This window comes from Camelus ferus, chromosome 4 (assembly GCF_009834535.1).
Source record: "Camelus ferus isolate YT-003-E chromosome 4, BCGSAC_Cfer_1.0, whole genome shotgun sequence".
Taxonomy (NCBI): Eukaryota; Metazoa; Chordata; class Mammalia; order Artiodactyla; family Camelidae; genus Camelus; species Camelus ferus.
This window is the reverse complement of record NC_045699.1, coordinates 53,615,217-53,633,025: the sequence shown is the minus strand read 5'-3', so window position 1 is coordinate 53,633,025 and position 17,809 is coordinate 53,615,217. Positions and strand designations below refer to the sequence as shown.

General features: G+C 39.7%; 3 protein-coding genes across 3 annotated transcripts in view; 2 read left to right on the top strand and 1 right to left on the bottom strand.

Moving 5' to 3' along the window:
• The window catches only part of CTNNAL1 (catenin alpha like 1), a 50,815-nt gene extending 46,454 nt beyond the window's left edge, over positions 1–4,361 (top strand). Inside the window, exons 15-19 of the mRNA XM_032478144.1 lie at positions 1,589–1,637; positions 2,903–2,959; positions 3,100–3,213; positions 3,882–3,965; positions 4,104–4,361. Of these exons, the coding sequence (XP_032334035.1) occupies positions 1,589–1,637; positions 2,903–2,959; positions 3,100–3,213; positions 3,882–3,965; positions 4,104–4,169 (370 nt within the window). The 3' untranslated portion in view covers positions 4,170–4,361. The remainder of the gene's footprint in view (positions 1–1,588; positions 1,638–2,902; positions 2,960–3,099; positions 3,214–3,881; positions 3,966–4,103) is intronic.
• Positions 4,362–5,745: 1,384 nt separating this feature from the next.
• Positions 5,746–11,559, bottom strand: ABITRAM (actin binding transcription modulator). Its single transcript, XM_006180792.3, has 6 exons — positions 11,330–11,559; positions 10,037–10,088; positions 9,322–9,451; positions 7,264–7,340; positions 7,116–7,185; positions 5,746–7,022 (listed from the first exon to the last, which is right to left on the bottom strand). Exons 1-6 carry the CDS (start codon positions 11,424–11,426, stop codon positions 6,885–6,887), a joined length of 564 nt encoding a protein of 187 aa, XP_006180854.1. The 5' UTR covers positions 11,427–11,559; the 3' UTR covers positions 5,746–6,884.
• Positions 11,560–11,647: 88 nt separating this feature from the next.
• Positions 11,648–17,809, top strand: part of ELP1 (elongator complex protein 1) — a 52,913-nt gene continuing 46,751 nt past the window's right edge. Inside the window, exons 1-3 of the mRNA XM_032478140.1 lie at positions 11,648–11,947; positions 15,488–15,650; positions 16,405–16,557. Coding sequence (XP_032334031.1) covers positions 15,501–15,650; positions 16,405–16,557 — 303 coding nt within the window. The 5' untranslated portion in view covers positions 11,648–11,947; positions 15,488–15,500. The remainder of the gene's footprint in view (positions 11,948–15,487; positions 15,651–16,404; positions 16,558–17,809) is intronic.

Sequence of the window (17,809 nt, the reverse complement as noted above, 5' to 3'; positions counted from 1 at the left end):
TTTGGACTGGAATCATGCTAGTTATCTCATGGTGATAGAAATCAGATTAAAAATTTTTTTCCACTGGTAAAAACTGGAGAAATAAATGATTACTTACTACTGAATGTAGTTTGGTGTATAAAATCTTCCCAAATAATAGAATTTTTTAAAACATTTTTTACTGCCCCTTTTATTTCTTGTCTCTTATTTCAGAATATTTCAGGATTATATGGTTAGCATTTTTTTTCTGAGTGAGAATAGTGGATTTTGCTAGGGGATGACCTGCATCCCACAGAGACTAGGAAGCAGACAGGCTACATTAGGAGGAGCAGGGATAACTGAAGCTCTGTGGGATGGGACGTGTTGCTAGAATATGGTCATTGGACAGGAACACTGAAGTGCAGGAAAAGAAAATGGACTTTCTGTAATGGATAACACCTTGTGCCATTTTGGCAAGCCTTGGTAATATAATTGTGGTAAAAATCTCAATCTGGCTTTGTTCTCCACCCACACAGTCAGTATACCTATTTTTCCTCAAACAAAATTTTTCTGTTTTCTTTTGAGACTGGTTTACCAGCCTCATCTAGTTACGTCTTTCTGAGACTCCTCTGTTAGCCTTCACAGCGTCCAGTTTTGTAGTTTTCCTGGACAATTGTATAGCTTTTCATCAGGCCATTGTTTAAGGTTGTCTTAATAATTTATATAACTTCTTTATAAGTTATATATACTTATTCATGTTTCTTTATAATTTATATATTGTAGATTTTCTAGTGCATTACAGTTTTCAAAAGTTTCACACCTAACAGTGCCTTATGGTTGTTAAAGTGGTTTCTGTTCCATAATTTCATTTGATCCTTAACAACGACTTATCAGGGAGTAAGAATATTTTGTTCACATCTTACAGCTATTAAGGGGCAAAATTGGTAACTACTGGATTTTGGATCTTCTGATTCATGCCTAAGCTGCCGCTCTTCTTAATGCATTCTGTTGCCCTACGTTGTAATTTACTTTTCATTTGTAAAGTTCTTAATTCTTCTTGGTAGTTTTTAATGTGATATCCCCTAATCTTCTGAAGAGAGTAGTAACACAAATATTATGATTATTTTATAGACTTAAAATCAAAACTTAAATGACATGTCTCATCAGAAACAACTGAATTTCTGCCAGAGTTAAAATGAGAATCAAACATGAGAGTTTCCTGAGTTTTGGTTTGGTCTTTTTTTCCATTATGGAACAAAGGCTTTTTGGTTAAGACATATGATCAGATCTCATATACTTAAACTTATGAAGCAAAATAAAAAAGGATAAAAAGGAAAAATAAAACTTAAATATAACTTGTCAGTTTTAAGTTTCTTACATTATAAAATTAACATATATAATGTTTACCTGAAATTTTAAAAAATGCCTGGGAAATAATAGTTTAAAAAAAAGAAGTCAGAGTGAAATATTAAACTTGCTTCAAGAATATTCACAATATTATTAGTCTATTCAATATTATTCTTCAGAGTTTGGAATCTGTTAATATACAAAATGCTCTAAAACTTTAATATGAAATAAATTTCCAGGCAGTAACTTTTTCTTAGTGCCTTAATAATCCATTTTATTTCAGGGGAGAGGGGCCACTGAGAACTTCTCAGGATTTAATTCATCAGCTAGAGGTATGTTTTATTTCCACTTTATGCAAACACTTTAATTCTGGGCTAAAACTTGGTAACAGCTAGTTTTCTAAATACTTTACTGTGTCATGTTTGTGTGCTTACCTGTGCACACACATGAGTACCATGGAGAGTGGCAGAACAGAAGAGGGCTTGCAGTAGCATTTTGTGGAACTTTTTGGTGATCTCATTAGAAAAAAAAAACGAACTCAAATATTATGGGGATAAAGCAGAACGGGCTTTGATAGTCAACAGATACAATATTAGCTTTTAGGTTTTCCCAAGTAGGCGACAATATCCTGTCAGCAGCTGCATATCCCTTGCACTGTCCTAATGCTAGGAAGGCTTCTCAGCCTCTTCGTTGTTGAAGTGGATGAATAATATTGATTAAATGAGACAACACACAAGAAAGCATCTGTCATAGGCGTGAAACCATTACATGTAGTCAGCTCGTGTTAGTTGCCTTTTTTCTTCCGTTTTCCTGATGATGGCGGGCATTCAGGGAGAGACAGGTGTACTGATACTCACCCTTCTGCCCCTGTGTGTCTCATGGAGCTCCATGCAGGCCCAACTTTAATTCTCCTCCTTTACTTAGAGGCTTAGACTGGTGAGTGGATTACAAGATTCCTTCTTATTTCCCCTGACTCTCTCATTAGTCTGTTTGTCTCTCAAGAACCAAGGCATTTTTGCATTTGAAATTTGAAATTTCTACCACTTTATCACCTTTATACAGTTTCCTTTGGCATTCCCATGTGCTTCTGCCTGAGCTCTTTGGGAAAGGGGTTTCAGCTTCAGAGGATGATCTGTCAACAGAGTTAGAAGAATTGTAGAAAATATTTCATTTGGAATTTTCTGTAAAGTCTACTATAAATGACTATTTTCCTTTTAAAAATTGGAATAAATTCTGGATTCATTCTGTTCAGTTTGTCCCATATCCATTCCAAGTCACACTGCACCGCAGAGGTTTTTTACTGCAAAAATCCACAAATCATGTTCTTCCTGTGTTAGCTTATTCATTAAACCAATGTCTGCTGAACTGTCTACATGAAATGTTCATCAGGTTTGGGGATTTGGGAAATCTCCTTCTGAATACAGTTAAACTCTTGTGTTTTCCTGGGTACCACAAAAAACTTAGGAGTTCCATGACAGACCTTTTATGTTTAGGTCTTAGTTTTAAAATTCTATGTGAAAATTATCCATAAGTGTATTTCTTACTAACGATCTAGAAGACATATACCTAAACCAGTGGTGTTTTTCCTTTCTGCCAGGTGTTTGCTGAAGAGGGCTTGAAGCTTGCTTCAAGTGTGCAAGCTTTCTCAAAACAGGTAATGCACGTATTCCTGCCTGGTGCTACTGGTGATGTTATAAATACCTACTTGGGGGACATACATTAAGGTATGAAGGTTTTAAGGTCTAGAAGATGAGTTTCGTTGGAATTGTGATAACTTCCTCACTTACGTTTCAGCTGAAAGATGACGATAAGCTTATGCTTCTCCTGGAAATAAACAAGCTTGTTCCTCTCTGCCACCAGCTCCAGACGATAACTAAGACACCTTTGCAGAATCAAATGTTTCTAAAGGTAAAAGGGAGGGTGAGCTATTCAGAAAGGCACTTGAGAAACTTTCACCACTTTTTATTTGTAGGTTAGCTTCCAGTCCCTTTTTCTTCAAATAATATGTTAATACCCACAGAAGGACAACTTATTTCCATTTTTGGGGCCTTGACTGCAAGAGCTATTTATCATCTGCAGTTGTAACGACCCCAGGGAGCAGTAGGTTCACCAGATAAATGAGGTTTTTGGACTGATTAATTCCATAGTACTTAGCAGCTACCCTTAAGTCCCAGTGTCATCCCCTGACTAACTAGGGCACAAACTCCCCAGAGCAGAGGGCTCCTGTTGTTTGTCTTGGGGAGTCTGAGTACAATACAGCAAAGTGCAAGGAATCGCAATTCACTGTTACTATCTGGTATGCTTTGAGAAGCCCCTTAGCAGTCTGAATTAGAACAGGCTGATTTTCCATCCCATTCTTCCTAGGGTTCCATGAAATTGGCATGCGACTTGGGTGGAAATCCCTGCATCTGTGTGCTGGGGCCTCAGGCCATCAAGTCAGCTCAGAGATCTAACCCTTTGAGATCTAACAGTTTTCTATAATGGAGAAATTTTACCATTTTAAAACTAAATAAGTGACAAAGTCTTTTGAAGTCACCCTTGTAAGAATTTGATTTGCTTGCTTTCTTTCACTACAGGTTGATAAGTGTATTACAAAGACAAGATCCATGATGGCTATTTTAGTCCAACTTCTCTCACTTTGCTATAAACTGCTGAAGAAGGTAAGATAATTTCTCTATCTTAAACTCACATTTTAAAAACCAGTTTAAAGGAAAATGCAAAATCAAGTAGACACTATTTAATTTTGCAATTTTTGTTTCAACAGTAAAGCAGAAACTAATTGTCTTGATTCTTTTCAGCTTCAGATGGAAAACAACAGATGGGTCTCGGTTACAAATAAAGATTCTGTGGATGGTAAAACTTGAGAAACTTTTGAGGTCAGATCTCTGGAACACCATGTGGCATTTTTAGAAAGCAAATGGCTCTTTATATTTCAGAAATTCAACAATCTTATAAAAAAAAAACACACTGAGATCTTGCTTTATTTTCTGATCATGAAACTGATTGTGAAGCTTACTGACAACTAATAAATGCCATGGTAGTTGCTGTATTCCTAATTGCAGTGTGATTTTTTTTTGAAGTGGGACATTGCCATGAATAATGTTCTTTAGAAGTCAAAACAAATATCCCAACCGTCTTAATGACAGTTTAATTGAAAGAAGCTATTTTGAATATATGCTCACCTTTGGCATATTTTACCTTAACTTCCCGTTTTTAAAAATTTAAGCTTATCATCTAGAACACTTTAATTTTCAGCATAAGATACATAGTAGTCTGGGTGACAAAGGGTTTTCCTTAAATCCATGGACTCTTCTTCAATCCCTCTGTCCACCAAGTGTGACTGGGCCTCTGCTGTCCCCTCTGTCACAGATCATCCACCCTAGAAGCACAAGTTTGTTCTCTAGTAAGTTTTTCACCAAGTGCAGGCAATCTGTGATGCACATCCCACCCATTTCCCAAAGGCACGGTCATGGAGCTCATGCCACGGAATCCTGGAGGGACTCACTAGGAGATAGTTTTAGTTCTCATTCTAGCATAGCTGGCCTGACTGCCCTGAATATTAGCTGGAATCCTAAGTGTATCTTACTGGCTTAAGCAGGAGCTTTTGAACTTCTCAGTAGTGACTGATGGAATGGAAGATAGAAGACAGAACTGAATTAAGCTGTTTAAAATAAATTCTGAATAAGCATACATTTTATACATGTACCTTTGGAATATTCACTATAAAACATCTTTCTGTCGTCTTTTTTAGGGTTTAAAGCTTTTAGTTTTTTGGGGTGGTTTCTGATTGCAGGATCTGGTTATAAGTACTGTCCTTATGACATAGTACAGTTAACATTGTTTTTTTGTGCTTGTATCCCAATGCTTTGAAGGGCATTTCAAAATCTAAGGGGACACATCAGTTGCCAAGGTGCAGTAACTCTATAAGCCTGTCTGATGATCATTAAGTGGGTCATCCCTCACAATCAATAGTCACAAGATCCTGAACAACCACAGTACTACCTATTAGCTAGTCAGTGTTTTATTAAAGGAAACTAGAATTTACTATAGGCCTTGGGGAGAAAATGGGAGGTTCTCAGCTTGGTTATGATCTTTATAAAAGACTTTATAAAAATTGTCAAACATGACTTTTAGTCCCTGAAACTAAAATATTCTTTTAAATTACAATGGAACTAATGGGAGAATAATGGAAGGTAATGTTATATATAAAATAGACATATAATCCTTTTACCGTCTTCGGTATCTTTGTATTATGGTATCTTTGGGAACCACTTGTGCTACCTGAAATGGGAGATTTGCTGGTCTGTGCTTACACTTTCAGCTCCTGGCACTGTCAGAGCAGAAGTTTATGCTTACTGCCTGTATCATGTCTGGTGGGTATACTTAGGGGACAGTCATGCTGGCACTCAATTTATAAGAAGTTTTCTTGTGAGTCAAAAATAACTTAAAAATTTTATTTACAAAATAATTTACATACCTGAAATGAGAATATTCTCTTCTACAAATGTGAAGTGGGCAGTGGGGAAGCAGTAACTTATGACTTCAACAGCGTAAGAGGATAAAGAACCAAAAGAATTTACACATCGAGTATCATTGTTTTATTTAAAAACAGATCTTTTTATGTATGTGTTGCAGCCCTAAGGAAAAATAAAATAAATTTTAAAGTCCTTTTATTTGAAATTCAATGTAAAGAAGTATACAATCTTAAACCATAACTTTGTAGTTCTTTTTGTTTTTTTGTTTAAGTAATGTGAAAGCTTTTGTTCGAAAGCACCTGTGTCTTTGAATTACAGTAACTTCTTTGCTGGTTACCCTGTAACTAGAATGTGAGACTGAGTGACCACAGATGCACATATTGCAACAACCAGCTTAACCCTCATTACAGTGCTCCGATAGGTTAGCAACGCCCATAGTATCTTTCAAAGCCTTTTCATGTGACCCTTATGTAAGAAGCCACAGTGTTACAGTGCTGCAGTTTCAGAGGGGAAGGCCTACCCTCAAGGAATAAAGAAGGTGCTCTACACCCGGCCTCTTCCCTACCACCTAAGGGTGAGGATCTGGGGCAAAGGAGGGGGCCAGATGATTTGGTGGTGTCACACTGAAGAGCCTGGGTAAGGAAGCCAGCTGTTTTGTTTTGTTTTTTTAACTTCTAAGTGTTGGAAAATTGAGGCAAAAACAATAGCCATGCCATTTTTAACATTCAAACAGAAGTGTGTCAAAACATAGTATTTACTATTGGTAAATTACTTTTACTTTGCTGTCTTTTCTGTCTTTTCCAAATTTTCCTCAAAGTGCTTTGTTTTTAATCAGAAAAACATCTCTCACTTGCCAGTTGTTAGAAAGAGAAAAGCAAAAGAACAGAGTGAGCATATGAGCAGGCAGATCTGGGATGCTGAAGACAAAATGGAATCAAGTCTTGTTATGCAAGAGAAAAAAGGATAACTAGGTCAGGTTTTAAGATCAGACCTCCGTGCAGATGGCCGGGTGGGAAGCATGCTTCACCTGCACCCGGTCTTCAGCACACTGACAGGCCAGGTACGGATAAGAGCGCCTTGCTGGTTTTTACTCCATGTTGGTCCTCATGATGTATCTGTTGCGGCACGGGTGCGTTTCACCACGACTTCTTCATACTGTTTTTGTGTCAGTAACCCTTCTGTTATGCTTTTACTTTCTTCAAATTTGGGCAGCACAACTGCGATGTAGCCTTCAGTGGATGGCTAGAAAGGAAAGAGCATATTTAGTACTGCCAAATGATAAAAAAAATCAGATAAAAGTATGTGGGTGGGCTCATACTCCCCAGCCCCTTTTACCTTCTCCTGAAGAATAGATGGCTTATGAAGAATGTTTTCATTCACCTCCATCAACCGTCCTCTAACACAGCTATTAAAAAAAAAATTCTTTTGAAGAAAGATGTTACCTCCTTTGTTTCTCCTAAATTGTGGTTAAAGAGGGACTTACCTAGATATGGTGTATTCTTCTCCATCTGAGCAATATATCTTACACAGAGGTGCGAGTTCTGTCAGAAACTGTGCCCCCTGATAATGAAAGGGAAGAAATAATTAACTGATGTACATTTTCACTTTTCTTTGAGAGTCAGCCCTCAGTGTTACAATAGGATACATTCCTGGAACTGGTGTGTTAAATAAAAATGACAAGTACAGAAAAACCATTCATTTATTCAAACATTTATATAGTAAATGGTTGCTATGGGCCAGGTACCATCCTGACTCTAGGGGAAAAAGCAGACTAAGACACATGTGATAATAGGTAGTTTAGTTACATATTAGGAATATATTTTACCTGTAAATGATAGCTGCATATAGCCAAGAATAAAGATTTCAAAAGAGTAAGAAAATCTTAGCAATAAGCAATATTATAGTGAATGACAGCAATATTGTACAAAGTTAATTTCATTAAGATTCCTACCTAAGTTTTACATTAGAACTTCATAGATAAACAGACTTATTAGGGTCAATCATTAAGACTTTTTGAAGGGGTATCTTTCTAATTAAAAAAAATGCACTTTGAGGAAAATTTGGAAAACAGGTAAGTTTTAAGTAACAACTAAGAGTAATTTACCCATTATCCTACAACCCACTGGTAAATACTGCATTTTGATATATATCTGTTTGGATGTTATGGCACAATTATAGTTTCCTGTGCCCACTGTATGGAGGTATCTGAGGAGGTTCTGACAAATATCTACATGGGGGCTCGTGGGAAAATGATGCAAGCATGTCTCATAGGTTGCTCTTTTTATCCCTCCCAGGAATTTTTCCTGCAATGAACATCTGAGGTCAAGATGCTATTCTTTATGGTGTCTTTGCCACTTGAAACATTATTAGACAGCATTCAGGTGTTACCACATCCCCTTCACTCCTGCATGTGGGTACCTGGCTCCAAAATACTAGTCACCATGACTCCCCACTTTCGGGAGAAGGGACTGGGATTTGTCCTAGATGGTTTGTCCACCACTAGGTCTGTGTCAAGAAGAAGTGTTTTTAACCTGTTTTTGTCACTTCCCTTAGGAGAATAAATGTTTGGCAGTGCTGAGATCCAATCAGAACTTATCTACAATGGGTTCTATGTGCAGGTTCCTCTCTGTTCCTCAGTAGTAACAACAATGTTACTATTTTGGACAAAGATTTATCACAGAAACATCACAAGCACTAACTGCTTTACTTGTAATTTGTAGACATTTAAAAACAGTCCATGCTTTTCTAAGTCCATTTGTTTCCTGAGTGAGGAAAAATCAATAATTACAAGGTAGGTTATTAGGGGCCTTCAGACCTACAAAGGGGAGCATAATCAATGGTCTTCTAGAACAGTGACATAATTAACAGAAACTCTTAGTAGCAACTCAGTAAATGAAGGCCCTAAATCACCCACTGAAACTTCCCTATCCAGTGGGTGTGTCAGGGCTCTTTAGTGTGCTGGTAAACTGTCCTCCTTTAATAATAAAATGCCCACCTTGCCCAGAGTTGTAGAGGGTAGAAATAACATTTCTTATGATTGAACACTGTGTGGAGGTAAAGGGTGTAGCTCAATGTATACTAAATTGGCAAAATGGTAAGAAGCAACTATTGTATGTTTTCTCAGATTGATTTTTTTTTCACTGTCTCAGGAATTTCTTTTTAAAATTCACATGTAAAAATATGATAAAGAAGTACTGGTCACCTAAATTTTATAGAATTTCAAATACTGGTTTAATAGAAGGGACAAAATATCTTGTTATGCTGGTGTTAGAGTTGTCCTTTCAAAGGCTCACCTTCCCCATCCCCTATCCAGGGGATGACAGGGATAGTGGTACAGAACCTAATATGACAGATAATCTACCTTCTGAAATACCTTATTCCCTTTTTTTGTCTGAGAATTTTTTTAGGGTTAAAGTATTCTTAAAATCATCTCCAACTGCCAGGGAAGTATGCTGAGCTTACATTACCGGATTCTATGGCTGACTGGATCTATCATTATTATGATAATAGAGGATTTAAGTAGAGAAATACAGGAACATACCCGCTTAAATTTCCCAGAGACCTTGTTCTGAAGTCTGCTACAGTTGGTACTGATTTGATAGGAAATGCTTTTAATTGTTTTTCCACTCTGAAGAACTGGATGAGATCCTGCCAATGTGATGACACATACTCTATAAGGAGCAAAAATTGATCTTGTATTACTGCTTGGTATAATTCTTCCTTGTATAACTATTCGTACTGGCACAAGAATAGCTGAGCTGACATTTGTTTAGTTAACCTATCATTTCCCCCCATTTTCCTCTGGCTACTTTTGGAGCTTATCGGAAGAGATGCAATAGTAAAAAAGAAAATGGGACTGAATTTTCTTCCCAGAAAAGAGGAAGAGTATCAGAGGTGCTTAGGTAGCACTGAGGTAGAAGAGAGAGAAGTAAGGCATGCCTGTATATAGAGGATGCCATCTGTGCCTCTCCCCCAGCCCTGTCCATGGGCTTTGGCAATCCAGTGGTTAGGCACTTGAGGTAACCAGCTGACTGAGGGTGTGGTCCTCCATTTGGATGTTTGAGTAATCAAGTTTATTTAAAAGAGTAGGCACTGAAAGGCTCATTCTTGTCAACCAAACTCCTATAATAAATAATACCATTTCAACAGAGTAAAAGATAATAAGTTAAGGAATATTTATTCAATCCAAGACCATACCAGGCTACAATCCCAGAAAAAATTTTTTTTTGATAATTTGAAATTCTCAATTTGCTTACCGGTTAGAATGCTGTAGTATACAGTGGTCCTCACAGGGTTTTCCTTTGACATCTAGAGGAAATGAATGAGTCTGATGGTTGTTAAGTCAATATTTACTACCACTGTGGTACTTTCTTTGGTTTACAGAGATAGTTAATTTTAAAGACTGGACGCATAGTCACGGTATTCCTTCGTAACTCAAAGAGATATACCTAAAGGCATTTCCTATGAAGTATTTAAAGAAATCTTACCCTAGGGGGAGCGTATAGCTCAGTGGTAGAGCGCATGCTTAGCATGCACGAGGTCCTGGGTTCAATCCCCAGTACCCCTGTTAAAGAATAAATAAATAAATACATAAATACCTAATTGCCTCCCCCCACACAAAAATAAATAAATAAAAAGATAATTAAAAAAAATCTGGCCCAGGATGGAATCAATGTTCAGGTGATGATTAGTTCTTTGCTCCATCTCTATCCTCACTTTAAAATAAGTATACTCATTATTTCTATTAAAATATGCGATTAGCAATGCATTCTTTACATAATTTAGTAGCTTACGCTTTGTTGGTCAATTTAGAGTGAACGATTCATCCTGATTTGCCCAGTACTGTTTTAATGTTAACGCTGAAAGTCACGCATTCCCGGAAACCCCTTAATCCGGAGTAAACCGGGACATTTGGTCACACTAAGTTTGGCTAATAAAACGTATGCTACAATATTTTAAAAAGTGAGTACACCTACTATCCCTGAATGAATGGGAGTAAGTATGGTTTAGAAGAGGGTCCCCAATTAAGCTCCCATCACTGATATTTGCTGGGTACACAAAGCAGTACAAGAGGATGCCCACTTCTAAGCCGCAAATATGTAATACCGGCGGCTTCTCTTCAATTAAGACTGTTGGATTCTGCGTTCTAAATGTCTCTATTCCAACCCACCCTCTTGTCTCCATCTCTATGCCTTTACCTTATTTTCGACCTGATCATTTCAATCGTTTTATGTATCCCCTCTCAAGGAAATTGCAATTCAGCTCCTGCTTACGTCGGAGATTTCACCTTAGACTACCATCTTCCCGCCAGCAACCCACCCTCCAGCTCGCACTGCACTCGCCAGCCCCAGAATGCACCCTGCTGTTTTTCAAGGCCTTCAGGTCTTTCCATATGCCCTTCCCTCGGCCTAGAGGGAAGGGAGACATCCAGTTCCTTCTGACGCGGGGAGAAAGCGCTGGGGAAAGTGCCCGTGGCTTATGATCTATCATCACAGTCCCTAGAGCGTCAGACCAACAGGGCCCAGCAGAGGCTATCATTCCCCACTTACCTGCTTTGTACCAGCGAGTGAAGTAACGATCCACGAGCGACGGCACCGCAGGCTCAGCAGCCACGGTGGCCACGGGGACCTCGGGCTGGGTAGCCATGGCGACCTCGGGCGCTGCAAACCCCACCCTCTGCGACCTGAGCGCTTCCCACCGCAGGCGGGAGGAGGCTGTCTTTCCGGCGCGTGGCCGGAGACACGCGAGGTGCGCACGCGCACTGCTCCTATGGCCCGGCAGGCTCCGCCCACCGGCTCCAATTACTTGTTTTGGGGACAGACGTCAAAGCGGGGGTCAAATACAATAGGCTGGGCAGCAGGGCGTAGGGCTAAGGGGCGGCTGTACGCGCAGCTCCTCACCTGCACTTCGCTGGGGGCGACGGAGAAGGCAGGCCACGCCCCCTCCGCCTCCTGACGTCACTCCCGCGCCGCTCGGCGCCGTTCCCACCGACTTGGCTCACGCGTCTAGGGGCGACCGCAGCTTCTCTGTCAGCTTCAGCCACTAGGGCAGGGAGTCGAACGGCCCGGTGTGCGCAGCCAGAGCTCAGGAGCCGCGGACGGAGAGGGGCGCGTGCGCAACCCCGGGCGGACGCGCAGCTGTTTGGGAGACCTCAGAGCGCGGCCCAGGTGAGCGTTCGAGCGACCTCGCTGGGGTGGGGGGCACCGAACGGGCCCTGTCCGCCACGCGGTGTCCTGTTGCTGGGGACCCCCAAACACCCAGCCTCTGCTGCGGCAGGCCCAGGAACGAAGTGCGGCGTGACCACCTCTGCCCTCGAGACTTCAGTTCTCTTTCTGCAGACTTGCCGCCTGCTCCACCCGCGGCCATTCGTGGGCTCTGCGGCGCGCGGCAGGCTTGGGGGTGACGTGCTGCTCCCCCAGCTGCACGCTTACCTAGCCTCCGGATTCCCTCAGGAGTGGACTGTATCTCTGAACCAATTGATACACCAGTTAAAGCGAAACAATGCACGATGGAAGGCGACGGGTATTAGAGAGAGGTTCAGATGCTGTGCTGCGAGGCCCTTTTCCCATCACTGCTTCTTCGTGGAGGTGTTGTCTCCTGTGCTTCTCCATGTAATGTGGTGTACATTATGTGGTTCTCTCCCCCGTTAAGCTGTGACCTCCGTGGACGCAATGACTGTTAGTCATCCCTTCTCCAGATCTAGCAAGTGCTCAGTGTTTGATGTAGGCCACAGACTGGATTGTAGAATTAGGTACTGTGTAATGGATTCAAACTGTCCGCTGACAGGCAGAGCAGTAACCAGTGAAGAGTTTAGTATGAAAGAGTGGACAAAAGGGAGGCAGACACAGTTTCTAGATTGGAAGACAGAGAAAGTAGAAATGTCATGTCCACCAAAGAGGAGAATAATTTAACAGGTTGCATTTGATGTGCTTGTTAAACATCCTTGTGATAACATCGGGAGGTTGAAAATATGGCTGTGGTATTTAATTTGGGGAGGGTCAGGGCTACACATTTGGATCTAATTAGCATGTTAGTGATCTGTTTTGTACTTGTGGTCATGGGCATGATAATTAGCCAAGAGGTGAATGGATGAAGGGGCAAGGGAAGAAAACAGAGAATTTGTCAGGAATTTCAGACAGAATTCAGGATTGATCTTTAATGTGGAGAGATCTTTAGCACGTTTAAGGGCTGAGAAAGATTGAGTCATTGAGGGCAGGGGAGTTGGAGATTGCAGACATGAAAAGAAATGGTACTGATAGGCCGAGGTCCTGGGGGAGTTTGGAGGACATGCCTTCTGTGGCCTTGGAAAGGAGTGGGACACTTCTGAGACGATAAGGGAATAAGGATGATAAAAGTGAAAATATAGAGGCTCATTTTAGGGTTGGGAGGGTTGGGGAGGTGGGAGATGAATGATGATGCACTGACCTTGGCCGGTGATTTTGAAAGCTCAGTGATTTGAGAATTCAGGTTGTTTGCTGTGTTTGTCAGTTAGGGTCCTGTCAAGAAAGCAGAAGCCACACAGTATTTCAACAGAATTTAATATGAAGAATTGGTTAAATAGCTGTTGGAGGAACAAAAAGTAAAAGGGAACAGTGAAGTAGCATAACAAGTAAACTGATGGAAGAAGTTACAACACTTAGCTAGGTCTGGGGATCAAAGCAAGGGAAGCCATTGGGATTATTGTGACCTAGCCTTGGAGGAGCAGCGTTGTAAAGCTGGTGTTGATAACTCCCGAATTCAGAGGAGGAGCTCCTTGTTACTGGATTTCAGGCATCTGGAGGGGGCACCTGCCTGGTTAGTGCTGTTACCTATGGGGTCGTTGTGATGAAGGTGGTCCTGGGAGTGATAGAGACTGGGACCAAGGGCCCCTGCAAGGATGAAGGCCCATTGCTAGAGGGTCATTGAGCATAACAGCAAGGTAACAGGAAAAAGTGAGTCCTTCTCAGCTCCTTCTGCCTTTACCTTCCAAATTTTTTTGCTGGAGCCTATGGATCCCAAAGCTCCACAGGTTGTTGGTGAATACAAAACAAGTTCACAGGCAGGGATGTGAAGACATTTTGATGATCTGACCATGGCAATAATAGCAGCTTTATTACTAGGTAAAGCAGCATCTGGTCTTCTGTCGCCTATTTTCAGCTCTTGCTACTCTATCCCTTGCTTACTCCCCTCTAGCCAGACATTCTCTCATCTCATATTTACCCATCCTTTCAGATCTATGTCAGTAGTCATCTTTATGATGCTAAAAGATGAAAGATAATATAAATTTTACATGCTTTGAAAAACTTAAGCTTTCTGTATAGAATTAGATCTAAATTAAAAGTGTACATGGTATTGGGTAGGGCGGGTGTAGCTCAGCAGTAGAGTGTGTGCTTAGCACACACAAGATCGTCGATTCAATCCCCAGTACCTCTATTAAACAAACAAACAAACAAACAAACAAACAAACCTAATTACCCCCCCAAAAAAGGGGAAAACACACACACACACACAAACACACATGCACACGCGCGCACACACACACACACACACACACACCCTACACAAAGCCTGCATGGTATAATACAGGTTCAAATAATTTCCATAAGTTTTTAAATATAAATGTAATGGAAGCTGACAAAACTATTGTCTGCCTTGATTCTCTTCCTCACTCCCACTATGTGTGGTCTTGCCTTCCTCTTAACCCACATAATATGTTTATATTATATGTTGTCTCATTCATACTACACTTAACATTTTATCTGCTATGTAATATAAGGATTAACTCATCTTTATTCTTTTATTATCATATATATGAAATGCAAGGTGAGAGAATTCACTGTGGATTAAGGTGACAGTAAGGCCAGTGTGGTCTGTGTAATTCTTACCCCTAACATAAGTTAGGGACTTCCAGTTATAAACCTTAAAGAGATCTGGCTATAAATATCCAGCACATTAACATTGGTTTTCCTCTTAGATAATGTTATGCATTAAAGCAAATCTGATTTTTCCAGACCAAAGTGAGTTTTCTATTTATCATTCTTTTCTCACTTTTTCTATTGCCCTGGTGAAAACCAGGCCAGGAAAGCAGAGTCAGGTCATTAAACTGCTCCAATGTTAGCCATCATTTTGAAAGAAACTGTTGTAATTTCATAGTATCTTCTTTTCTCCCTGAAAGCAGTACTTTTCTTTATTTCTGTCTTTGATTTTAATTTTAATTTTTTAATGAACATATAAAGCTGGTTTGTAAATAAATGTACTTGTGATATTAAAGTAATTTTATTCTAGACTTTCCTCAACTGCCAGTATATACATGTGGATTTTTATGATTTTATAAGTTTTGTCAGATAAGAAAGATATCCTCATATGCAAAAATAAAATGATTTCTCATTCATGTGTTCTCTTCAACTTTCCTGAAGAATAACTGATGTTAAATCTAATTTGAAGAAAAAATTCTGCAGTTGAGAATCTTGCATCTTCCAAAAAGTAAGAACATAAAATAGATTTTACAGCCTCCAGTTGTAGACCATGGATATACACAATTGGTCAGGTTGCTACCACTCATCCCTGTATGGGTTCGGGGGTCTTTTTTTTTTCCCCTTGGATATTCTAACTATGACTTCTCTGCCCCCTGAATCATTTTGCTTATATTGGAGTGTCACTTGTCACTGTTGAGCTGTTCCTATTGAGAAAATTAAGCTCATCAAGAGGTATTTGTACTTTCCTTTCAGGAGTCACTGTATCATGAGAAATCTCAAGTTACTTCGGACCCTGGAGTTCAGGGATATTCAGGCTCCAGGGAAACCTCAGTGCTTCTCTCTCCGAACTGAACAGGGGACAGTGCTCATTGGCTCAGAACATGGACTGATAGAGGTGGACCCTGTCACAAGAGAAGTAAGTTTTTGGTGGAGAATGCTAGCACTTGGCATGATCCTTGACTTTTTTTTCCCCCCAAACTTGCTTCCTCAGATAGTCTTTACTTTAAAGCTTACTGAATTCATATTCCACTAAATCCCCTCTCTCTTTGCTTTATACTGATATCATACTAAACATAACTTACACACTACCCTATCTTTAACTCTGCTTCTGTTTTAAATCTTAAGTTGGCCAAACTGTGACAGAATGTTTTATATGGGTGCCCTACTTTTTACCCTTCCTACCACGTAACTACTCTTTATAACAGCTCTCAACTGGAAATGGAAATGAAAATTGCCTGCAGACCTTTTTTAGAACTTTAGAAAATAATCTCCATCCCACACAACTAAATCAGAATTGTCACTGCTGGAACCTGAGCATATATATTTAAAAGCTCTTTAGGTTGATTGTGATATCTTCCCTTAATTACATTCTGCTACTATTATGTTCCTAGTCCCTTTTCCCCATTCTGTGTAAATCTTTGAAAATCATAGTTATTAGCTTCATGTTTTATTGCACAGCTTCAAAGAGACCAGGATTTGTTTTCTTGTTAAAGGTGGTTGAGTTGTGATAGTTCTCAAATGAAAGTTTGGATTTTAATCTAGAAAAAAATTTTTGAAAGCTTTCATATTTTAAAAGAAGCATTTTAAAAGTATTTTATTTCTGCAAATGTTATGAATTATTCTTGAACATAAATTGGCTTCATTCTCTTATTTGTTTGTTTTGGTGTAAGGTGAAAAATGAAATTCCTTTGGTGACAGAAGGCTTTCTCCCAGAGGATGGGAGTGGCTGCATTGTGGGTGTCCAGGACTTGCTGGATCACGAGTCTGTGTGTGTGGCCACAGCCTCTGGAGATGTCATACTTTGCAATCTCTGCACACACCAGGTAAGTGGAAGAGGCCAGAGAGGAGGAAATCTTGATGTCCTCAAAACACCTTATTTAGTTTCATGTCACTTGTTTTGCATAGGATTTTAAAATATCAGGAGCCATTATTTTTAAGCATTTTGCAAATTAGGGTCTTTGCATTATATAACTCTTTACAAAAAGTTGTTGGGATGGCTTTAGCTATATTTCTGAATTCTTCTGAAACTCAGTTTTGTCTGTTGCGTCTACTAATCAGAACAATTAGAGCATTCCAAATAAGAACGTGAAGAAACCCCAAACCTGGTCATTCTTGTGTAGCTCACTTCTTATTAGAAACTGATCCTGAGTTGTAACGTTGATCTCAATTTAGGAAGTCTTTGACATATTTATATGGATTTTGTTTTCTGTTAGAATGCTGAGTAAGCCTCTTCTTGATGGCTAACTTTAGAGTCCCTGAACTAGAGGTGCTAAGGTGATGGATACACTGTCATTGTATACACATTTTATGACTACCAGAGGAGATAGATTTCAGCCATTTGCCTCTTTTTCTGCCTCCAGCATAAGGCTGAGGTTCTAGATTTCTATCCTTACCTTCTTGACTGTTTGTTAAACTTCCTTGATTACTCCCTTAGTTATGATTGCTTTAACATTGATGTGTCACAAGAATTTTATCACTAATCATAGGATAATAATAGCAGCTGACATTTATTAAATGTTTACAGTGTGCCAGGCACTTTTTCAAGTGTTTTTCATGCAGAATTGTTTTTTAATCTTCACTGCAACCTTCTGAAGCAGGTGGTTGTTTTCCCATTCTTCAGAAGAGGAAATCGAGGCACAGAGAGCTTAAATAACCAGGCCAAGGTCAAACAGGTTATCCTTGGGATCTGAACTCTGGCAGTCTAAATCTCGTACCTTTGCTTGTAATGATCCCATTTAGTGCAGTAATAAATCTTGTTCTCAGTTCATGGTGAGAAATATCAAAGCCAGCACAACTTAATTAGTATTTCTCATACTTAAAAGGTATGCTTTTACTTTCAAAATATCTTGTAGAATTTTTTTCTAGTTTCTGAGCTCCTCCCTATTTGTGGTGTTGGAATGTCTGCAAGACAATCCGTATTCCTTTTCGTGCCTTATAAGATCTTTCGCTGTCTGTTCCCCAAATTCTTTCTAGCCTCTCTTCCCATCCCCATCATTCCCCTGTATGTGTGTGTGCACGTGTGCACATACCTTGTGGTATAGTTACAGCTGATTTCAACTGCTCTCTTTATAACTT

Coding starts and splice junctions, on each gene's coding strand:
- ABITRAM (XM_006180792.3), bottom strand. CDS start 11,426: ATGGCTACCCAGCCCGAGGTCCCCGTGGCCACCGTGGCTGCTGAGCCT. Junction 7,186..7,263: donor GAAGAATACACCATATCTAG/GTAAGTCCCTCT, acceptor TTTTTTTAATAG/CTGTGTTAGAGGACGGTTGA. Junction 7,023..7,115: donor CATCTATTCTTCAGGAGAAG/GTAAAAGGGGCT, acceptor TTTCCTTTCTAG/CCATCCACTGAAGGCTACAT.